Source organism: Oreochromis aureus, linkage group 17 (genome assembly GCF_013358895.1).
Source record: "Oreochromis aureus strain Israel breed Guangdong linkage group 17, ZZ_aureus, whole genome shotgun sequence".
In the NCBI taxonomy this organism is placed as follows: domain Eukaryota; kingdom Metazoa; phylum Chordata; class Actinopteri; order Cichliformes; family Cichlidae; genus Oreochromis; species Oreochromis aureus.
The window spans coordinates 37,090,711-37,115,879 of NC_052958.1; the positions used below are offsets into that span (position 1 = coordinate 37,090,711).

The following is a 25,169-nucleotide window of genomic DNA, read 5'->3' on the forward strand; positions in this document are numbered from 1 at the left end:
GTGCATGAGGTCAAGGAAGAAGACAGGATTCCATTTGTTACTTAACAGTGAGCTCCTCGGTTTAAACCAGTGTAACAGCCCCGGTGGCCGATGAAGGCGATAAGAAACAGTATCGCGCTTCAGCCACGTCTAGACACGTTTATCTAGTTGGAGATGTAACACTTTATCAGCAAACTGTTTGAAACCCATTCTAAGCTGGAAATGATTCACATTCCTGAGTTATAAGAGAAGCAGCGTGGAATTTACTTTCCCTGGAAACTACTGCATTATTGTGCAAGAGAATAGAAACACCTGGCCCGATCTGTTGCTTCAGGAAGTGTTACTACACTGACGGCAGCCTGAGCTGGACTTTCTCTCGTCATAGCAGCTTGACTACGAGGTGAACTGTGACGCAGGGAGCAGCTCTGTCTCATCTCCACCCGCCCAAGCTAAAGAGGGAGCGTCAGCCTGTCAAAGCAGCTCATAGCAGCTTAATTTCCCGCTCTCAACTGATTTAAACAGTTAATGTATTTCACAGAGAATCAGAGTTATTACATAACTGGGTTAACACATCGATCTAAGAGTATGTAAGGCCAGTTCATCATAACAGAGATGCTCTATTCCTCGGCAAATACGCAAATCAGCAGCCTGTTTCACGGTCCTGTGTTTACCCGTAGACAGTATGCGCTGTGCCAGCTTTTGGCTGCAGTCTAAGTCAGCTTTGCAGGTGTGCATGACTCAGCTGAATCACACTGTTAAGTCCAAACTGCCAAATACTCACCTCTGTGTCTGAGAAACACCTGGAGTGACATGCAGATGTGAAAAAGTACCAAAAAATTCAGACCAAGACTAAAGCATGAAGCAGAAAGTGATTCAACAAACTACAGCCAAATGATTTTCAGTCTATAGATATAAACACTCTTTCATAGCAGCTGGTTTAATTGGTGTAACTGGCCTCACACTAGTGACTGTGATGCCCATTAACAGCACATTAACTGTGCTTAACATCACGGTGATCCTTCTAAAAGGTGGCAAGTGTGTTGCATTTATGTGCTGAAATCACATTCAGGAAATTGAAACATCTGAACTGATTCTAACTCAAGTGTACTATAAGCCAAATGTACAGAGATCCTAGATTTGGTAGCTAGCTGATTTCCACAATAAAGTATCAGTCTGTTAAGGCATTCAGAAAGAAGAGATTCTATAACCAATAACCTAGTTTTGCTAACTACTTGTTCAACATCTTAGTTTACAGTAACTGCTGACTAGAAAGAAAGCTTCTTTTGGCTGTTCCTTTATTCACAGGGGGTCACCACAGAGGGTGGACCACCATGTTTGATTTGGCAGATGCCCTTCCTGCCACAACCTCCAAGAGATCTGTCACCACCCGGGACCAAACACAGGATCATTTGGTTGTTAGGTTAAGGTGTATACTACTACATGATGGCGCCACTAATATCTGGTAAAATTAGTTAACTTCATGACCACAGCTGCACTGAGGCTGATGGGAATATTTTGAGTTGTGCAGGTATGTAGCCATCTACCAAGATCTAAACCTGAAAATGAGCAGAGAGGAGCCTGAACGCCTGAAGCAAATTTAATATGTATCAAGGATTTCATGTGAGCTTCACACTGATGCCAGGAAAAGTCAAAGGATCAGCAAAGTCGCCAGGATACATCACAGAACTGTTGCTATGGCTTTGAAAAGTGCCTACATTCTTTCTAGAGGCCTGCAGGGGGCGACTCTTCTGGCTGTAAAAAGATGCCTAAGTGCAGAGAAGCCTATGAAAAAATTACTCTCTTACTTCCTTTATGACCTTAATAAACATTTTCCTAAATAGTTTATGGTCCAAATCATTTTCTGTTTACACTAAAACAAGCAATAAAGTAGTGGTGAATTTTCAGCTGACATGCTGTGGCTGAAAATTCACTGCTGTGCGAGCATTGCTCAGTTTCTCAGTCAGAACTACCCCTGGCTTGGTCAGAATTTGGTTAGAATCCCCTATTTCAAAATCCCAAACTTGACTGAAAAACAATAATTTAATTTGCAATTGACCCAAAAGTTGGTACATGAAATATGGACCGAACAGAGAACAGCAGTTCTAGCCACAAGCTAGACACATTACCCAGAAGAGAGAGCTTGGCCTTTTTACTGGCCTTCAAAAAAAGCACGTTTATTGTAACCATCTAAGCTGTATCATCTTCTGACTCAAATATTGGCTACAGTTGCACAACTTGATCCTTTTTTTTTCTTCAGTTACGTGTTGGACAGAGGATGCACACCAAACATTTCATGCTGAACTCTGGAATCTTCTGTCAAATAACGCTGCATGTGAATAAGAGACGTGACAGGTTACACCAAACCTCCTAACTGACAACACTGAAGTGGCAATAAGGGTTCAGGATAACAGAGATCAGCAGGAAATCAGTATTGTAAGCAGCTATGAAGAAACACTATGATCACTGTGGTTTTTGTTTGTGAGAAAAACCCACCAGCACCTTCACGACTGCACCCACTAAGCGATAGAGGCCTATACATCCCTTAGAGCACATTGATCTTCACAAGTGTCTCTGTAAAGACCTGGGTGCTGATACTGCGCCCTCTGAGATTACCCGCTAAGTTAAATACTCTCTGAACCGCATAATTGGTCTACTAACTCAATGACTAGTGGAGATGCTGAAAAGGGGCCGGTGATCAATGCCAATCCTCAGACAAATGGGTCTCAATGCTTCCTTGGGGAGTGATGGTCAGCATGTCCCCACAGCAGCCATTTTTCTTTAGAAGGCCTCGGCGGTGGAAAGGCAGCTGACACAGAAGCTGAGAAAGAGGTTTCCCAGAGTCATACATGTCACTAATGACAGCATGCAGAGGATGTATAATTAAGCAAGTGCAGGATAAATGGTGCATAGTCATACTGATTAAACACAAATCTGCATGACTGCCACAAGTCTCTATACTCTCCTTCCATTTCAATGTCATACTTGAGCAGTTTTCAGACATTCACCTGCTCGAAATCCACTTATGAGAAACGTCTTCCCTTCTTTTCCTTCTTAGTACTGAGGAAAATATGATCCAAGTCTGGAAAAGACTTAAACGTGCTCTTACAGAGCTCCACCCACGTCACTTGATCCCATTTCAACAGCAGACCTGAGAACAATAATATACTCACAATGGCAGAAAGTGGGTCAGAACTCTTAGTTTAAACCTGGGAGGAAGAAGAAAGGTGTGCAACGTGTCTGTCAAACTGTTTCTGTCAAATTCTGTGCATTAATATTTTTACTGCCTGCTTATTACAAGTCTCTGTGTGAATCTGTGCATTTCCCCACAGCATCAGCAGGTAGGTGGGGGTGGGGAGACGTCAAAGTTCAAAACAAGTTCATCTGAGCTGCAGGCATGCATGAAGCTGGGGAGTCGTCCAACCTCCAGTGCAGGGCCTCAGTGCGCGATTTGTTTAACCGGGCCCTGCAAGGTGAGAGAGGGTAAGCCAATGCCTCCCCTGACAGCACAGTCTGAAAAATACAAAGAGGACATTCGAGTACGCCTTAAACAAAGTGCTAGATAGAGCTGGAACAACTTTCTGACAAGCATATGGGCGAGGGATTTGATAAGAGATGAGTTACCCATCGATGTTAAACTCATTTTTTGGAAAATCTGAATTGATCTCCGTCCACCACAGTTGCATAAATAGCAGGAATAAGAGCTGGGTGAAGCAAGACAGTGGAGTGAAGACATGTCGGTTTCACATTGATATACTGTATATCAGCTGCTACTTTCTGCCTCTAGTAATGCAAAAATGTCACACTAAATGGACTTTATGGTTGATCTGGCTTATTTTGAAACCTGCTTTCATTAAACTTTCTTCCTCAAATATGGAGATGAATGTCTACTTGTACCCCTTTTTGTCCATTAAAAAGACTGAAAACAATGAAATTGTTAGAAAGTCCAGGAAAGACTGGCTAAAACTGTGGCTGTTAGTCTGTTATAGCAGCAAGGGCTTATGGCAAGCTTTTGAGAAAACATTCAAGACATGCTTTGAGTAGCTTTAAACACTTTTACACATGTGGGCAAACAATACATCCAGCTCATCCTTAACCTTCATTTTCTTTTAGTAAACAGCATCAGAGAAATGCTTAATTAAAACCTTTCTGTGTCTCCTGCTGTTGCTATGCAGCAGTGTAAACAGTGACATTAAATGTATCATTAAGTTCTAGTTATAAATGATGGTAAATGGACTGGTTCTTATATAGTGCTTTTCTACTCTGAGCACTCAAAGCGCTTTATACAACTAGATCATTCACCCAATCACACAAGCACTTTATCTAAACTGTTAAGTGCTTACTGTCTAACACTCATACACATTCACATAGATGCATCGGAGAGCAACATGGGGTTAGTATCTTGCCCAAAGATATTTGGCATGCAGACTGGTAAAGCCTGGGATCGAACCACCAACCTTCCGGTTAGTAGCTGACCTGCTCTACCACCTGAGCTACAGCCACCCCAGTGTTCTCGGGAGCACACCACTTCATTTCCATAAATATGAGATTAGAAACATTCTGAGTACTGATGTATAAAACAAGCAGTCTACTTGACAAGACCTGTCCACCCGGGTGACAGGCTGACCGGTTTCCAGCAGACATGGCACACTCTGCAGCGCTGCACAAGAAAAGCTGACCTGCCTACACACTCTGGGACATGAATCAGCATGCCCTTCACCTGAATAAGCAGAAGAGACATCTCACTGCATATCGATTTATGGTTAAATCTGAAATCTTTCAAAGGGCTTATTTTGGTTGTGCGAACACAATGTATCACCAGCAAACCTTTTTCAAGATGAATGCACACATGCTAAGCTGGCAGCTCAAGAGCTTGTCTGCTGCTGTAATAGAGCTGTGTCATCAATATATGGTTAATGTAATCAAAGTGCACCAAACATGCATGAGAAATCTGCCGAGGACACCAGCAGCATTTTAAAAAAATAACCCAAACGATCTTCAGAGCAGCATTATCTTTTTCAATAAACTCAGGCCAAAGGTATCCTGCTCTCCCTTCCCATTAGGGGAGCAACGAGGCAGAAAATTAAATGCCGTCCACAAACGAGACCTCCGCTTTCATTTCCTGCAATTAGCAGCTTCGGAACAGAAAGCCAATTCTTTCACTGATTTAAAAAAAAAAAAAAAAGTGAAAGCAGCCGTGCTGGGAGCAACAGGCACTCTCTCTGTTAGCCTTCACCTACCAGCTGCTACCCTACACACTCTCACAAATATTAACACAGAGCTGCAGAAAACTAAGGAGCTCCTTCATTTAGACACGCTCGAGCTTTATGATTCTACTTGTTCATATATTTTCAATCAGCTCCTTCTGCTCTTTGCATAAACATCTCTCCTCTGACCGCACCTTTATTCTAACTTACTGCTCTGTAACCTGCTCACACAAGCAATTTTTAATCTTTAGTTAGCTTCTGCCAAAAGTATAAGTTTATTCTACAAGATCCTCCACACCCAGCAATCACATTTACAAAACATGTACTCGTATGTATGACTGATTCATGAAAGGGTCTTTGCAGCATGACTTATCCATAAATCAAGATGCTGACGGTGCTGATAATAAAGCAGTGTCTCTGCAAAAGACTCTTAAATCAGCTAAAGTCCAAAACTACACACGAGTTAATTCAACATAGCCGTTCATGGAAAGTTTTCTGTTTGAGACCATCTCCAAATAATATCACTGCTTTCTGCTCCGAAAACAGTTTTTACACTTTTTTTGCACGGATATTGTGAGTGATACTAAATTTTCCTCAGAGAGAGCAAAGACTGATGTACTCGCAAAGCGGCTCATCACAGAAAGTGTTTATAGAAGTGTTTTTAACTCCAGAACATGAAATCATCTACATTATTTTATTACATTTCTATTTTTTTTGCTTTAGACAGCTGTTTGAATCACTCCCATTTACTCCTCTTTTGTCACTGTCAACAATGTCACAGTGATGACCTATCAGGTTTCCAGTTTTACTGAGCTTTGTTTTTACCCTTCTTACAAAAATTGCTGATTCCGTCCTCCTGAATATGTTTTCAATGAGCATGACCCTGTAAAGGCAGGCTGTCTTGGTGCTCTAATTTAAGTTCCTTTGATATTTTGTGCATTGGGTAGTGTGGAGTCCACGAACAAAACAAAAGGATATCATTCCAGAACCAATAAAACCAGGTGGTGTACATCCAAAACTTGGTCGCCAGGTAGATTCCCAGAGGGAGAGCGCTGTGCATGGAGTGGTCAAAAAAAGCCCTACAAAGAGAGAAGAGAAGCTGTTTAGCAGTAGGCGGCACTACCTCACTACACTTTCCATGAATGCTATTTGTGCAAACCTTTAACACATCAGCGTGATGCATTCACTGTTGCTAGACTGGATTGTCCCACTTAGTCACAACTTTGGCCCTGAATGACACATTTAACCCTGCTCTTTTGACCACATATGGACTCAAGGAAGTATGACGGTTCATCTCTCTATGCTGCAGTCAGACAGCCGCAAAAATAAATGAAGCCATTAGCTGATGACAAACTGCAGCTTGACTCAACAGCATTTACCACACAACTATTTGTTAAACCAAGTAAGAATTCCAAGATTGTCAGTAAATATGAAGCTGACACCATGGATGATGAATGTTATTGTAGCCAGAGAGCTAACAGCAAGGCACAGTGAACCCTACCAACAGGCCCAGATGGTGGTGGTAATGGGGATTAAACAATGAGTAACATAGTGTCTGTGTGTATGTGTGCATGGAGAAGGGGCCGAGCATTTGAAAAAGAATGCGACAGAGATGAATCTAATAATAATAATAATGGATTGCATTTATATATAGCGCTTTTCGAGACCCTCAAAGTGCTTTACAATTCCACTATTCATTCACTCTCACATTCACACACTGGTGGAGGCAGCTACAGTTGTAGCCAGAGCTGCCCTGGGGCAGACTGACAGAAGCGAGGCTGCCATATCGCGCCATCGGCCCCTCTGGCCATCACCAGTAGGTGGTAGATGAAGTGTCTTGCCCAAGGACACAATGACTGAGACTGTCCGAGCCGGGGCTCGAACTGGCAACCTTCGGATTACAAGACGAACTGCCAACTCTTGAGCCACAATCGCCACAAATCTGTGTCAAGTTGTGATAATGTTCTCTTCATGTGCAGTGTGAGGACACTTAGGTGTGCGCGATGGCCACACTAAACTCTACAGACAGATTTTTCCTCATCCTAGTGCAACACACATTTCTATTTGATTATTAAAAATGACACATCCTTGTCAGGTGTTTGACTGAGTGTGAATCTTTAGCAGATAACAATGTTTCCTGTGGTGTGAAAAACTAAAAGCAGAACAGAAACAGTTATGAGCAAAAAAAATCCAGTTAAACTTTTTCTCCTAAATCCACCTCAGGTGATCCTGTTCAACTACAACAGTTGAGGCCACTTGAGATCTAATCAACCAACATTTAAATGTACAAAATTACCCAATGATAACAAATGTGCTAAATATGATGTAATAATCTCTTTAGTAATCTCTGTACTGCTGTGATTGAGACGTACTTGGAGAGGAACTGCACTGCAACCCAGACACCAGCATACATGACGCCCTTTATCAGCCAGGAGTCGATGTCCAGGTCAGCGATGAAACCAACTAACCAGATGACCACGAAGGGCGTTCCCAGCATCACCTTCTGCCTGAACTCCTGCAGGAGCAGAAGACATGTGGACGGGACAATGAGGGGGAGGGAGAAATGGTCAGTTTGACTTTTCTGACAGATGACATGATTTCAAAAAGTATTTTTCAATTAACTGTCTGTTTATACCACTCAAAGCTGCAAGTCCTTTGACCCTCTCCTTGATAGTTGATGTTGACAAAAATGCATAAGACCTTTTGATCCTGGGTTGCATAATGAATCCATATTGATAGCCTGACCAGATTTTTTTAATCTCCATTGATATTTTCCATCATTTTAAAGCCTTTTAGACCAAAAGGTAAAAAAAAAAATGGTTTCCATGGCAAATATCTCAATTTCAAGCAGCAATTTAATCAAGTTAGCTGCATTTCACAACTAAACCTACAACTAAAGCTCACTACAGCACACAGCCTGAAACTAAAGGCTGGACTAATGTGGACACCCCAAAATGGGATGGTGAGTTTTATCTTCTACTTCTCAAATCTATAAACATATTCACAGTTTGTTTGTGTTTTAGATTTCTGTCTAATTTACCTTAATTAGCTAAGAGTATCCAGGGAGACAGTTGGAAAGATGGAAACAGAAAAATGAAAGCAGAGTTCAACTGAATTTTAAGCACTGTTAATAATAATTACTGTTCTAAAAAATCTCTCCAGAGAAAGAAAAAAAAAAGTCCGTATCTTCTATGAAAGTGGGAATTATTAACCACAGACATAGGTTACTCTGACTTTAACGCCCACTTAACACATCCCACACATTCAAGTATTCAGGCTCAGTCAAGCTCAGACTTTGATCAGAAAAAGGTTCTTTATCATGATGGAAGTGAATGACCATGATGACGCATCGTAACAGATCTGACTTTCTAGCAACTGCAGACATGCTGTGGCAGTGCAGAAAGAGGCTAAGTCTGAGCAGGCTGGTCTGAGCATGTCTGTTGGAAATGAAAAGATGAAAGAGCTTTAATGGCAAAGTTTAGACAGCTGGACCTGTCTAAACTTTATTCTTCAAATCCGACTTGGACTGCTACATAATGATAATCGTTTTTTGTGTAGCATTGATGCTGTGCCTTTCACTTAATCACAAAGCCTCTGCGCTTGGTTTCTGGCTAGTGTAACCATGTCTGTGTTTCTACCTTGTCCATCTTCAGTCTCTTCAGGTAGGACGGGCTGTCGTAGCCTTTGGCCTGCCGTGCTTCCTGTAAGTGATTGATCATCCAAACATTCTTCCTTTGCTTGGCAAGATCGAGTGGTGTTTCACCCTGAAAAATAATAAAAAGAACAGCTGCTGCATACATTTACAAGACATATTTTAGCTGTGTGCGCACTGAAAGAAGATCCAGAAGAGGGTGCCATCCTGGCTAACAGCCTGGCATGGTTACAGGGAGACGCTGATTCACAGAGAACCGTGGCTTACCTTGATGTTCTGTGCATCGACGTTAGCGTTGGCGTCCAGCAGCAGGCTGATGACGGTGGTGTTGCCGGCCAGCACGGCCCAGTGCAGCGCCGTGTTCTTGTGATATTTGTCACCCAGGTTGACAGACACGTTGAAGGTGAGTAGCAGCCGGGTGGGATCCACACTGTCACACAGAGGAAGAGATCCAGGCAAGATGAGTCAAACTAAAGTAAACGGGCATCTTACAAACAGGCTCTTCATAGAAAAATGGTTTTATTTACACACTTCCTAATCATGAAACCTTCGCGCTGCTACATTGCAACCATTTCCTTCTATATGAACCGCGAAGTTAAATTGCAAAATCCCAGAAAAACAGCTGATTAGGGAATATTCATATGAAGTTGAGTAGCAACATAAAAAACCCACCTTTGTGTGACCAGTGTGTATATATTTATTAAATACTAGAACTAACTCTAAGTTCTACTATAGAAGAACATATCTTGTCAGCGGTAAATTACAGCGGTAAGGGAAATTATGCAATCCTCAATTGATTGGGGGAAAAATCTTAATATAAGCCACAAGTACACAAGAAAACACAGAAACAATTAGAATCTTCTGTGGTTTTACTGAACTTTATTACACTGCTAGTGGAAATTCTTGGATTTAATAACTGTGCAGACCTCCTTCAGCAGCAATAAGAGCACACTAGCATCTCTGGGAGCATATTCTAAGGACGTCTGATGTCAACAGCTCTCCGAGATGACTCTCTTCCTAATGGGGCTCTCTCCAAAAGACACATTTTCTCAGTCTGGATTCATTCTGTGGTGGGTTTAGTTTGATGTTTAGGGCCATTGTCCTGTTACAGAGCTTCCCTGACATCAATCTGTAAAAGACCTCAATAAATTTGGGAATACAAACCAGTGAAGTGTTGCCAGTTAAAATAAACTGTTTGGACATAATTGTGGATTAGATAAAGATGGGACAAATTTAAAGATGCAAAGTAAAAACAGACATTTAAAACAAACACACCTGTGTGTCCTGTAAGCCGCCCACATTAGAGGAGTCATGCCGTTCTGATCCATCATGTCCACATCCTGTTACAGAGGAAAGACAAATTACCACATCTGAAGAAGCTGAAGAAGCCATGGAGAGGCAAAAGAGAGGCAATAAGGCTCCCCCTGATGGAGAGAACTGGCATTATTAAAATACAGACTACTCTCAGAGTGGCTTTAAAAAAACAAACAAACAAAACCACACATGTCACAGACCAGAACGCAAACCAGCGGAGGGATATATGTTACTGTGTATCTCACACTGGCAGCAACAAGACTTTTAAAAATATGCCAGAAAAATCCACAAAAGCACATTCACTCTTGTGAAAATACTGAGCTGCAGCGTTTGTGTTCTCTACCTGTCCTTTGGCAATGAGGTAGGCCACGATGGAAGTGTGGCCGAACTGGGCGGCCAAATGGACGCAGCTGCAGCCCTCGCCATCGATCAAAGACGGGTCAGCACCATATTTCATGAGCTGCACCACCATAGATAGATGGCCTTGTCTAGAAAAGATAAACACACAATAAAGAGATCATTTACAAAAGACGCACAAACTGATCTTGAAGTTTTATTCCACAGCTAGGGAAACTAACAAATAAAAACAGCTGTTAGCATGCACAAGATAAAACGACCAGTCATTTAGAGGCCCAGGTTTCCTTACTTGCTTTAAGTTGGTGACCAAGGTAAAAATCTACAGTCTCAAATGGCCCTCACATGATTGATGAAGCCTTGAGGCTGACTGCCTGTCTGTTCTTATCATTTTATTTCTATGGTGGCTGCATGCTTTTACTGCATACAGTATATTGGATTTTAAAACTGGCTTTTTATGACCAACACCGTCTATGATGTAAACGTCCCAGAAAGGGCAATAAAGATTTGAGAAACTACAGGTGAAAATGACAGAAATTCACAGCTTCAGTTTAACTTTATTGCCTGAGAGAGTTAAAGTGTGTATCGGTTTCCCTGCACAAAAGCGTGACTGTTATTTGCTTATTATGGTGAGGTCATCCAGACTGAGGAGGCTGGGGGCCTTTTTAAGGTTACTGGGCGCTGGAGAGGAGGCTATGGAGGCGGTTTGGGGGTCAAAGCGGAGGGTGACACACGACTCCTTGGTGTCAGTGTAGCAGTGACGGTGCGGATGCCTGTCGTTAAATCCATCAATAATTCATGAGGAGACAGCTTCAGCCCCCCTGTCTACATGTGAAAAGGAGGTGTGGATGTCATGTGAGCTCTTCCTTGTTATTAGTGGTCATTACAAAGAAAATCGATATTTAACTCTGTTAAAAATCGATATTTAACTCTGTTAAATATCGATTATCTAACACTAAAGTTAAAAAAGAAAAAAGAAAAAAGAATAAAGAATAGATTTGGCTCAAGTTCACAAATGTTTGTTCGAGTGAAGCTCTAGCATTGTTGAATGTAACACGGAGAAGCTAAAATGTGTGTCAGATTTAATCACTTTCTAATTAAAAAACATAATGACGAAACATTAAAACACAGATCTGTGAACGACATCAGGCCACTGAATAGCATATATCAGTGTGTCACCTGGTAGCCCAGTGCAGAGGTGTGGAGTTGAGGTCTCCTCCCAGTTGGTCAACTATAGCTCCCTTTGATATGTAGTACCTGCACACACAAACACAATCACCAGGTGAAGCATTATACTTTGCATACCTGTGATATGGACCTCCTATTAATAGGTGTGGTTGCATAAGAAATATAAATCCCCTCTTCAGTCTTTTATGGTTGAGAAGTAAAAAGGAAATTTGCTCAACACAGTTCTTTCAGTTTTTTACTTACAATAAAAATGAGATTTGGCATCTTGACAAGCTATCCATTATTAAGAATCAAGTTGAAACATGTTTTTGTGAGGTTTTAAACTGAACTTAAACTTTTAAATTTAAATTGTGTCACTTAAACGAAGAGATTGAAAAAGAAACCAGCTAATTTATTAGGCTGTTCAACCACATTTTACAGCTTTTTAAAAAAATAAAATAAAATCAGATTTTAATATCAGATTTATATTCATCCAGGGAAAGGTCATTCTTTAAATATTTAAGTCTATAAGCTATATAGCCTGCTAGATATGTAGGTATTTCACATTGTTGTAAGCAGAAATGCTGCATTTAATCTGATTGCACTGTAAGTTTGTCAGTGTAGTATAATCACAAAGATTTTTCTTAATTGAAAGTTTGGTTACTAGTGTAACATGGGTCCTCTGAAAACCAGGTGAGCAAGGTTTGAAAGAGACCTGCTGTTCACAACCACAGACACAGCCACCTATTCAAGAGCAATTACATCAAACCCAACATCTGTGCCTCATCTGTCAATGGAAATGCACCAGTACAATTCCCTGTCATTTTAATGCCAGTTTAGCTAAAGAGGAAGACTCATAAAGCAGCTGACAAATAAGCCTAGAAGTATATTACAGAGGTCAATTGCAATGTGATGGGATATAAATTTCCCCTTAGTGTGAAAGGTTGCCTCCATACCTGAAACTAATTATAGCTGTAGTTTATAATACTGTAAATGGCACCGCAGGTAATGAATATCCACATATTTTACTGCATCAACATAAACTATTAAAAAGGAAGTGGAAGTCAATAAAATGAAAAGAAAGATGAAAACGGAAATGAATGACTGGAGATCAACACAAAGAAACAATGCCATTGTTTGACTCACTGGGTGGAAAGTATTACAGTTTATCAGGTATATTACAAAAATATTGAAATGTGTAAGACTAACTTGGTTTTGGTTTCTTCAATTCAGTTAATATGAAACCAGAAGATGTATTGTACATTTTGTTGAGTTGACCAAAGAGCTACACTGTAATCTCTAACTACCTGACAACCTCAACACATGATCTGAATTAACTCACTTGACCAAGTCTATCCTGTTGTTGATGGCAGCCCAGTGAAGGAGCGTTACGTTTTCTTTGTCTGGCTGCCGAACATCGAAACCTGCCTCCACCAACTCCCTGCAGCGCTCGAAGATGCCGTACCTAAGGCAGAGGGGGGGAGGATTAAAGTATGTACACATAAGTAAGTACAAATGCCAGATATACAAATGCACAAACATAAACAAACACAGCATGAAATACATAAAACTAAGAGATGCTAAGAAAATCTACACACAAAACTGGAAAATAAAAAAAAGCAAACACCCAAACAAGACACCTACAGTGTGGCATAAGATGGCAAGTGAATAATCTCAACCTCAAATCAAAATAACATAAATCTAGTATCCAGTGTTACAGCCACTCAGAGCTATATATTTTTTTTTCATCAGGAACATATTTTCAAGCTTCGTCTTTTCCCAAGAATAAGTCATCTCATGTCCTGACCTTGCAAATGACTTTCTTTAGCATACAGTGAATCAGAAAACCTCAGATGAAAACATGGTGGGTTTCAGATTTAAAGCCTGTGGTAAGTTGACAACACAAAAACACAGAAATAAACACGCAACGATGCAGGCTCCCATTAGACCAGCTGGTAACTAGAAAACAATGTCACCTTTGTAAGTCACACTGGTGTGATAACAATAAGACACACAATCCACTTACTGTGTAGCTTTGACAATGTCCCAGGTGCTGTAGTCATCCACGTGGTTTTTACGGCTGACATTCTCGCTGTAGCCGTGATTGTAATGACTCTGGGGTTTGATTTCCTAAAAGTAAGCAGGAAGGACAAAAGACAGTTAAGTTCCTGCCTATTTTTGAGGTGACATCACAGGATTTTTGTACTAAAATTGTAAATTTCCAATTAATAAAAAAAAAGCAAGGATCAGAGCTTTTGTCATGTCACAATACTGACATTTTTATAGCAAAAAGAGTTTAGAATCTCTGGGAGTAAAACAATGCTATAAAGCAAGGGTGCAGAATACCGTGTGACTCTTCTTATCATGCTATAAAGGAGTTAAAGACCGTAAGCACAGTCAATATAGTAGCAATAAAACAAAAATCTGACAATAATCAGTGACTACAGACAAATTTTCTTGAACTTGCTTGCTCAAACTGGTAAACTGACTGTATCTTACATAGCGCTTTTCTACTCTCCCGGAGTACTCAAAGCGCTCATACCACCCATCACCCATTCACACAAGCACCGTCTTCTATGCTTTTAAGTGCTTACTAACTACCATTCAGACATATTCATACTCCGATGGATGCACTGGAGAGTAACTTGGGGTTAATATCTTGCCCAAGGATACGGGTTGGCATACTGGGAAAACATTCAAGATACCACACCACACATAAATACTTGTTTACTGATTCTTAGATGCAATTTTGGTTTGGCTTGGTTCAAGCTGCAAAAACATAAACAGATGGCCATTATCCGACAACAGCAGGGTCAACAAGGGCACATGTGGCAAAATACATATGGAACAAAACTTGCAGTGGAGTAAAAACTTGGGCTGGAAATTAGATGACTATAACCAAATGCTATGAAGTAAGCATGTAAGACCAGCAAGGACAACAACTGTTCTGCAGACATTTGCAACAGAACTACGTGATAAAGATGTCAGTCAAGATTCATTTCATTCATTTGTTTCAACAAGAGGTGAAATCAGATGACTTAAGGAGTAGTTGTCAAACAGCTAACAGATCATCTGCAGAGGAATGGCTTATTTGAAGTGTTTCAGTCAGGTTTCAGAGCTCAGCACAGCACAGAAACAGCTTTAGTGAAGGTTACAAATGATCTTCTTATGGCCTCTGACAGTGGACTCATCTCTGTGCTTGTCCTGCTAGACCTCAGTGCTGCATTCGATACTGTTGACCATAATATCCTATTAGAGCGATTAGAACATGCTGTAGGTATTACAGGTACTGCACTGCAGTGGTTTGTATCATATCTATCTAATAGACTCCAATTTGTACATGTAAATGGAGAGTCCTCTTCAGACACTAAGGTCAATTATGGTGTTCCACAGGGTTCAGTGCTAGGACCAATTCTATTTACATTATACATGCTTCCCCTAGGCAACATCATTAGAAGACATAGCATAAATTTTCACTGCTATGCAGATGACACGCAGCTCTATCTATCCATGAAGCCAGGTAACACACACCAATTAGTTAAACTGCAGGAATGTCTTAAAGACATAAAGACCTGGATGGCCGCTAACTTTCTGCTTCTTAATTCAGATAAAACTGAGGTTATTGTACTCGGCCCTGAAAATCTTAGAAATATGGTATCTAAGCAGATTCTTACTCTGGATGGCATTACCTTGGCCTCCAGTAACACTGTGAGAAACCTTGAGTCATTTTTGACCAGGACATGTCCTTCAACGCACATATTAAACAAATATGTAAGACTGCTTTCTTCCATTTATGCGCAACATCTCTAAAATTAGAAATATCCTGTCTCAGAGTGATGCTGAAAAACTAGTTCATGCATTTATTACTTCCAGGCTGGACTACTGCAATTCACTATTATCAGGAAGTCCTAAAAACTCGCTGAAAAGCCTTCAGCTAATCCAAAATGCTTCAGCAAGAGTACTGACAGGGACTAGAAAGAGAGAGCATATTTCTCCTGTTTTGGCTTCCTTCATTGGCTTCCTGTTAAATCCAGAATTGAATTCAAAATCCTGCTCCTCACATACAAGGTCTTAAATAATCAGGCCCCATCTTATCTTAATGACCTTGTAGTACCATATCACCCCATTAGAGCACTTCGCTCTCGCACTGCAGGCCTACTTGTTGTTCCTAGAGTATTTAAAAGTAGAATGGGAGGCAGAGCCTTCAGTTTTCAGGCCCCTCTTCTGTGGAACCAGCTTCCAGTTTGGATTCGGAGACAGACACTATCTCTACTTTCAAGATTAGGCTTAAAACTTTCCTTTTTGCTAAAGCATATAGTTAGGGCTGGACCAGGTGACCCTGAATCCTCCCTTAGTTATGCTGCAATAGACGTGGCTGCCGGGATTCCCATGATGCATTGAGTTTTTCCTTCCAGTCACCTTTCTCACTCACTATGTGCTAATAGACCTCTCTGCATCGAATCATATCTGTTATTAATCTCTGTCTCTCTTCCACAGCATGTCTTTCATCCTGTTTTCCTTCTTTCACCCCAACCGGTCGCAGCAGATGGCCGCCCCCCCTGAGCCTGGTTCTGCCGGAGGTTTCTTCCTGTTAAAGGGAGTTTTTCCTTCCCACTGTCGCCAAAGTGCTTGCTCATAGGGGGTCATATGATTGTTGGGTTTTTCTCTGTATTTATTATTGTGCGATCTACTGTACAATATAAAGCGCCTTGAGGCGACTTTTGTTGTGATTTGGCGCTATATAAATAAAATTGAATTGAATTGAATTGAATTGAATTGAAAATGTGTCTGCATGGGTCTTCATTTGAACAAATCTTCTAAACCTGCAGCAATGCCACTGATTCCATGCACCGTGACCAATGCAGCAAGCATATTTGGCCCATAAGGGCCAGAAAGGCTTTGAAAAGACCACGGTGACAGAAACAACTTTAGGACGCAGTGCACTGCAGGGGACAGGCTCCTGGAAATGCAGACACACTGTGTAGTGCTCCAAAACATTTCAGCTTTTATATAAATAGCTAATCACAGTATTCAATTATAAAAAGAGAATAAAAGCAACTCGTTGAGTCCTGCAGCTGCTGAGGATCTCTTCTGTCACATGGATGTGGTGACTGTGCTACTCACATTCAATTAGCCTCCATAGTAACGCCTCAGAAACCACAATTAGCCTCGATCACCCGGAAATGAGAGCTGCATCTGGTAAACACAGAGGCTCCCACTCTGCCTTTAGCCAGTGAGGCTCGTAACTTTGTGAGTGGGCACTGAGCCAAATGTTAAACTGGGGTAAGCTGCTTCTTCTTCGCTGCTTTTTAAGACCCCTTTAAAATGAAAAAGGACATACACACAAGGCAGAGAGAGAAACAAATTCTGTATGAAATTTAGAGTCTAAACTGTGATCATGTCTCAGGAATTGATACCAACCTTACAGCATTCCAGCAACATTACCACCTTAAAATCTCAGTATATGGTTCAACTTTTACACAGCCTTTCACGCCTTTTTGGCTGTGCTGCTGCTGCTGCTGCTGCCGTGCACTTAAGATTGAGAAATAATGAGGCATCCTCTGGGGAGGTGGATGAGGATACGACAGACCTGTGTAGAGCTGCTAGGTAGCTTGAGGTGAGATCTCAGGGGCCACAGGGACTACAAGCTCACGATTATGTTCAGTGTTTAGCTTGGACTTCCCTACAGAGTCACAGGGATCTAACTGTGAAACCCGTGTGTCTGCCATCTTTGGGAAAAGGTGAAAAGTGCACAGGAAAAAGCAATACAGACAGGTTTGTTTAACAAGAATATAAGAACTTCACTAGTTTATAACAATTTAAAAAAGAATACACAGCTCAGTGAGGTGCTTCTTTTCCCATAGACCCATCTGTACAAACAGTAGCATGCTGAGCTACGAGGCAAAAATCACGATTTACTATATTTTGATTAGCCCACAGAGTTAGATGCATAAAAGCTGAGTAAATCTGCCAGTGACAGCTGTGACTGCAGCCTGCCAGCAGTCGCCTTAAACACTACTGAGCAGCGATGTATAATTAATACAAAAAATATGTACAAAGTGTCCACACGTGATCGTCTTTTGAACAGCATTCTCTGAATCTTTTTGTTGAACTGCATGAGCAATAAACATATTTTCCTGTGTTAGCACTCAGTGCTATCTATTTATTTATATCTTCCAGACATTTATGAACCATATGATGGGACACTCATATAAAACCAATCAACCAGAGCACTTGGTTGAGTGATCACTGTGTCCATCCTTTAAAGCCCAAAGAGCTCAGATGACTGTTTGCCAATGTAGGGTTAACAGTAGTGGCATGTTTTATAAAGTGTACTGCAACACATGACCTCAACATGGCATCTTCAAATCTGTTTAATAAAATAAGAAGCACTTGTGTTTTTTTTTATGGTATTAAAAACTTCACCATAAAGATTTCTAAATACCCTGGTATACCATAGTAGTATCCAAGTCTACTTATGGCTTTCAGAAAATAAAGCATAAATGCAACCATCCAACCTCTTTGCTTTTTATAAAGTTCATGGTAGCAGGGGTGCCTGGAGTCTAGCCCAGCTGTCACAGGATGAGAGGTGGAGTACACACTGGATAGGTCAACAGTCCATCACAGGGCTAACACAAAGAGGCAGACCATCATTCTCACTCACATTTGCAATCAGCAATTAACCAAACACATGTGCCTCTGGACTGTGGCAGGAAACTAGGATGAGTAAATGTGAACTCCAAACACTCTGAACCTCCTTCTTCTAGCCCCGTTACATTAAAAGGTATTATTTACTGTGTCTGGCTTAACATCCAGCAATATGGCATTGTGTGCTTTTTGAACCAGGCCTCAAAAAACAGTATTAGCAAGATTAACATCAGCCATACGTATCAAGTGCAAAAAACGTAGCATTAGAAAAAATACAACTTAGTCTAATGTTTCAGAAAGGAAATCATATTGCTTTCTTTAGATTGAGGCAGTTCTCTATGGTTCCTAAATCTCAGGCACTGCAAATCATCAGAGAGACCACCATTCAAACAGTGATGAGGGAAGGAAAAACAAGCTACAAACTATAACTTTGTTTTACATGGTAAATCAGGTTGAGGGAGAGGATAGAAGACAAGGGTGGAGTAGCGATATGAAGGTGACTACCTCCTGCTTTTTTCTTTCTATTTTAGGAGCATCAAAGCTGCCAGAATTCATTTGTACTTTCACTGCCGAGGTTTGGTCATTTGACAAATCCACATAACCTATTACAACAACCCCACGTGTTCTTTAGTTTAGTCCAACTACCAAGGGGAGGAAATAAAAAAAGTGGGTGTAGAGAGCTGCTGAAAATTATTTAAATATGATCATGACTGCACTAAACTTTTTTTTTTTTTTCTCTCTGTTTGGCTGACAAACAGAAGCCGGATACTAAATGTGAAACTCAAAGCCTGAATATTCAGTTCAGTGCAATTCTGTCAAGGAATCTGCTTTCCTGTTAGTGGAGGAAAGCAGGAAGAGCGGGCTCATCTATAGACTCACAGACACCAGATGTTACATCACTTTCTCCAGCACCATCTCTTTCTGTGAGTAACCTTTGACCCCTCGCATGTCTCTGCGGCCACCCTCACCATCTCTGTCTCTCCTGCCATCAGAAAAAAAAGCTGAGGATGGCATTTGTGACTAGTGATAATTGCAGCCTGTGCCTCTTTAAGCTTCGTTGCGTACCTGCTGACTTGTGATGAATACAACAGTTAGGTAGGAGGAAGGCGGGATAACATTACCAGTTAAACAGCATCTACTTCACTAATGCCATTGATTTAAGGTTGAAACCTTATCTTTTGAGGGAGTACACTTGGCTTCTGTTGGTGGAGCTGGTTGGTAGAACATATGGCAAAAGCTCCACAGGGAGTGGTGGTGATCATGTGCCTTGGACAGTATCACTATTAAAAATAAGCAGGTATTATGGGAGTATAATCAACAAAATCAGTTGACATAACTGTAGTAATGATAAAGGGAATCAAATCAAACTATGAGGACAACAATTTGATTTTAATCTGATGTGCATTAGACAAAAATTGTATTGCATCTGCAACGCCTAGTTTGCCAAGACTGGAGTTCTGTCTGGCTATAGCCATAGATCACAATTGGATTTCGTCTGAAATTAGAGCTATTTCAAGGAGTTAATTTAATATTCAAGACATAGTTTAAATGCATGGACGAGGAAGCAGGGCAGAGGAGAAACACCGTTTTTATGAGAGAAATAATAAGAAGGCTCCAAGCATTTTCCAAGTTACCACTGCAATTGGCTGAGCATGTCATCAACCTTTATGCGCGCTTTATGGACAAAACAACACTAATTTGAATTTCCAATGAATTTCCAAATAAGACAACCCTTTATTGTTCTGATTCTTGATTTCAGGTGTCTCACACATTTAGACTTGCTCGGCTCTTCAGGATCTACAGAATGACTCAGATTGCGCTAAAGAGAGGAGCAACTTCAAGCCAAGCCTACTTATGTATGCAGGAAAAACACAATTTATGGTGTTACTACTGGTGACAGGTAGATGTGAAGCCAAAGGTCATTTTGTGACAGCTCCTGAGCAATGATGCAGCAGGAAACAACACAGAAATCATGGCACACAGAATTGAGAAAGACCACGTTTAGACAAAGAGAGACCCCAGCTGTGTTCTTGCCTTTACTTTATTATTGAATGGAAAACTTTATCAGCTTTAATATATAAAAGTAATGAGCACATTTTTACCTATGGCAATCTCTTCTATTGGTTGGTTTGAACTTTAGCTGGCCTTCTCTTCCTGCATATAATAAAAGTGCTAGCTTACTTGCAGTGAGCACAGAATGATTATTCACTAAGTTAGTCTGAAAGTGGCAACTCCACACAAACACGCAGGAAGAACTGTGTTAGGGGAGAAAATAAGATGAAGGTTCTCCTCATTTCATTTCCATTAATGAGGAGAGTCTTTAATTTTTTTTTTAAATCTTATCTTTACCAAGTATAATCTGCAATAATAGTAACAGCAAGCTCATTATTGCATTGTACAGTTTTGAGTTTGAGGCTCATACTCGAGTCATTTTAGCGAGTTTTAAAATAAACTCTCCAGTCCATACAGCTTTCATACACAATGAATGCATCTGATAGGGTTCTACTTAAGCGTTGATCAGTAACACAGTATTACAGAACACTGAGATATTAAACATCCAGGTGAGTTTCAGTACTGTCAAATATGCATATGCTTTGCTTTGCTTCCAATTAAAGGGACCCATTATGGTCATTTTCTGGTCCGTGTTGTTATTCTTGGATTCTGCTGAGGTAGCTTTATATGACTTGCAGTTCAAAATAATCTTTATTTATCTTATACTGGGTCTTTGTGCCACCACTCAAACCAAGCCAATTTAATTTCTCTTCCCCACCTGTCTGCCTGAGAGGGGTATATTAAAGATATCTGGACTTGATGGCAACATACAGATCCAGCATTAACAAGCTGTCCTAAATGCAACATTTAGACCACGGAACGCATCCATGAATGGCCACTGTGACATCACCGATCAGTTCTGGGCTCAGCATTAATGTTGTTGGTTTTTTTAAGCAAAAAGTAACCATACTTGGACAAAAAGATGAAGTGTTGACTGAATATTGTTCTCAAGAATCTGCTGGTATTGACTGGAATCAACTTTAACAAGAACTGCACAGGCCACACAGCCCCACAGCATGATGGACTGCCACCAAATTTTACTGTGGGTAGCAAGTGTTTCTCTTGGAATGCTGTGTTCTTTTTCCGCCATGCATACCGCCTCTTCTTATGTCCAAATAACTCAATTTTAGTTTCATCAGTCCACACAGCACTTTATTCCAAAATGAAGCTGGCTTGTCCAAATGTGCTTTAGCATACCTCAAACGTCTGTGTTTGTGGCATGTGCACAGAAAAAGATTCTTCTGCATTACTCTCCCATACAGCATCTCCTTGTGCAAAGTGCGCTGAATAGTTGAACGATGCACAGTGACACCATCTGCAGCAAGATGATGTTGTAGGTCTTTGGAGCTGGTCTGTGGGTTGACTATAACTGTTCTCACCATCCATCGCCTCTGCTTATCCAAGATTTTTCTTGGCCTGCCACTTCAGACCTTAACTAGAACTGTGCCTGTGGTCTTCCATTTCCTCACTATGTTCCTCACAGTGGAAAATGACAGCTGAAATCTCTGAGGTAACTTTTTGTATCCTTCCTCTAAACCATGATGTTGAACAATCTTTGTTTTCAGGTCATTTGAGAGTTGTTTTGAGGCTCCCACGTTGCCACTCTTCAGAGAAGATTGCAAAGAGGAGAAAAACTTGCAATTGGTCACCTTAAATACCCTTTATCATGATTGGATTCACCTGTGTATGTAGGTCAAGGGTCAATGAGTTTACCAAACAAATTTTGTGTTCCAATAATTAGTGCTAAAGGCATTCAAATCAATAAAACGACAAGGGTGCCCAAATTTATGCACCTGCCTAATTTTGTTTAAGTAACTATTGCACACTTTCTGTAAATCCTATAAACTTCATTTCACTTCTCAAATATCATTGTGTTTGTCTGCTATATGATATATTTAACTGAAATTGCTGATCCAAACAACCAATGATTTATGCAGAAAAACCATGGAAATTATCAGGGGTGTCCAAACTTTTGCATACCACTGTATAATGGGGCCCTTGTAGGTCAATCTCTACTATTGAAACAGGCAGCACAGCTGAGAAAGACAGCAACCACAGTTGCTGGGGACAATGTGATGGGACTAGTAAACCAGAAAACTGTCTCTGCCCCTGTTTGGGAGTATTTTGGATGTCGTTCCAATGATAAAGATGAACCTGCAAGTCTGCCATCATTCCTGCTCTTACTACTTAAAGTGGTATTATATTTCACTGCTGGGTGTACGGCAAAATAGTTTCTTTAATATTGTAAAGAACCTAGGATCAGTCAAAAGACAAAAGAACACTGACTTCCTTCATGCAAAACCATTCAAAAGTGGCAACTTGCCTGTTCATGCAGTATTACTATTTGAGTTCTTACTGGCCCAATATGTGAAGAAGATTCGTAAATTCAGAGCTTGAATTTTACTATTTGGATCACCAGCCCAAGTACATCAACTCATCCTGCCAGCATCTTGGAGACATTTAAGATATGAATTCTTTTCACCGCCAGCTTTAACAGTTACTGAGCATGGTTGAGGGTAAACTAGCCTGAACTGTTGAGAGTGAAAAGCAAGCCATCCGTCACTGAAGCATTACCAGACTGCATTACATTCAAACAAAACTCTCCCTGATGATTAGATTACCTGCCAAGCACAGATGGCAACTGATAACAGGCCGTGTTCAATAGCTAACCTAACAAAATATACCACTACCCTGAGGTATGAAATTTTAAATTGTTATATAGCACTTCTTAAATGTGACTTTCTACAGCAATGCTAAATAATGGTAAAGCTGGTCACCTTGGCCTTGAATAGGTTTGCAACTAACAGATCTAGGTAAATGGACAAACTTTCTACAAATATGTTGCATTCAGGCTAGCTAATTAGTTAACACTTTAATACTTCTTCAGTTATTTTCGGACAAATATGTCACAAATTAACCTCTATTATTAACTAAAAATATAATTAGTTTATCTTAATATATTACAAAAATACAGAAGCGGATAAAGTATTCAGATTCTTTAAGTAAAAGGACAAATTTAATAGTTCTGTGCTTGTAAATGTAAGCATAAACCAAAAAACAGTTTACAAAAAACATACAATTACTCAATGCAGACTATATATCTTTTTATTAATTTTAAGGGTGTTTTTAATTGCTTTTTGCATTAGCTGACTGTTCAGTTCAAAAACTGACATTCAACTACAACTTTTGAACATGACAGCTGGAACCAGCAAATGTTTGGAACCAGCTGTTTGACTAGTCAAATAATTGTTTTGGCTCTGGATACAATAGCTCCTAATAACTAATCAATGCACAACTTATGTGACACAGCTGATAAACACTGACCGACAGGACAACACCAATGTTTGCTCACATATCAGGACATCTCTAGTTAACAAAACAACACCAAAGTCTTCATATGTTTTGTGTAAAGAAAACTCGTCCATTAGAAAAGCTGTCAGATAAATGTAGTGAAGTGAAACGTGCCATTTCCCTCTGAATTGTTGTGGAATATCAATAGAAAGGAAACACTGGAAGACCTCACATCTGTACTTATGTACAGTATTTACAGTATTATAGGGAGTTACAACCAGCCTAGTAATAACGTACCATGTCTAATGATATTAGGTGACAGAAAGCACTGTGACCCGGGTGGTCCGCTCCTACACAAACACAAACACCATTACTGACAACTGTTACTGCTGTGTTAGCTAACTGGTTGTATGCACAGAGTGCAGTTTTTAAATCTCCATTTTTAGCTGTTAGCACTTTAGTATTATTATTATTATTATTATTATTATTATAATAACGACCGACAGTACACAATAGCTTCATACCCACCTATACTACATATACATCACAGCAGCTAGCGTGATTCCTGTCAGTTTAGCTACAAAGCTAACGTCGTACAAGATTAATCTTCTTCCCACGTGAACTTAAACGGGGACTACAGGCTTGTTTACTCGCTGTAGGTCACTTCCAGGGAAAACACAACCTGGCTTAATGTTACCAATGACACGAACATCTGCCCAGCGTTAAAAGGCTATGCAGCAGTGAGAGGGGGGCTAGCGCTAGCACCTTTAGCATCGTTAGCTGGCTGCCACCCCCCCCCCCCCACCGGTGGTTTTGCAGGGGGCATCGGGTTTTCCAAAAAAAGAAAGAAAGGGGAAAACACAAAGCCACCGGTACGCAGAGCGAGGTGACGCCTTTACTTTGCTTTCATGTGTTCGTCCGAAGGCGTGAACCCAAGTGACCATACCTCAGGATGGAGAATAGGGACGCAGCCAGCTTCTTTCTCATATTCCTCCATAGCGTCGGCCATCTTGGTGGTGATGCTCGCTGAGCATTGTGGGAAACAGGAGGCAGTGCAGGGGGGAACGGTCGAGGAGGAGGAGGAAGAGAAGAGAAGAGAGGGTCTGTCAGAAACATTGGTGATGTACAGGTCACAGCACATAATAGAAACGATGTCTACAGTTGTATAGCAAAAATATATTTACTATGATTTATTATGTTTCCTATAAAATTATTCGGTTTTTTTTGTGTGTGTTAGTACCCCGTTCTGGGGGTAGGAAGTATAATATACTAAAGATGATGGTTTGTTTTTCATCCATCCATCCTCTCATCTTTTTCAGGGTTGCTGGAAAAACCAGCAGCAGTACCTGCAGCAGAGTAGCACGTTACTGACCCTGCCACATTTATTTTAATGTTTTAGTTACTATTTTTTCTGAGATAGATTTACAATGTAATATATATATTTGTATAGCAGGATCAAAATTTATTAAATTGGATTGTTTGTGGGCCACTAAAAGTATACAAACAGC

The 25,169-nt window shown here is 40.5% G+C and overlaps 1 protein-coding gene across 1 annotated transcript in view; it reads right to left on the minus strand.

The window, feature by feature from the left end:
* zdhhc17 (zinc finger DHHC-type palmitoyltransferase 17) overlaps positions 1-25,169 on the minus strand; it is a 41,639-nt gene that overhangs the window by 7,067 nt on the left and 9,403 nt on the right. Inside the window, exons 2-11 of the mRNA XM_039601086.1 lie at positions 24,608-24,687; positions 13,697-13,800; positions 13,013-13,135; positions 11,683-11,760; positions 10,493-10,637; positions 10,111-10,175; positions 9,103-9,265; positions 8,822-8,947; positions 7,556-7,698; positions 6,162-6,262 (exon numbers count right to left, since the gene is read on the minus strand). Coding sequence (XP_039457020.1) covers positions 6,162-6,262; positions 7,556-7,698; positions 8,822-8,947; positions 9,103-9,265; positions 10,111-10,175; positions 10,493-10,637; positions 11,683-11,760; positions 13,013-13,135; positions 13,697-13,800; positions 24,608-24,687 — 1,128 coding nt within the window. The remainder of the gene's footprint in view (positions 1-6,161; positions 6,263-7,555; positions 7,699-8,821; positions 8,948-9,102; positions 9,266-10,110; positions 10,176-10,492; positions 10,638-11,682; positions 11,761-13,012; positions 13,136-13,696; positions 13,801-24,607; positions 24,688-25,169) is intronic.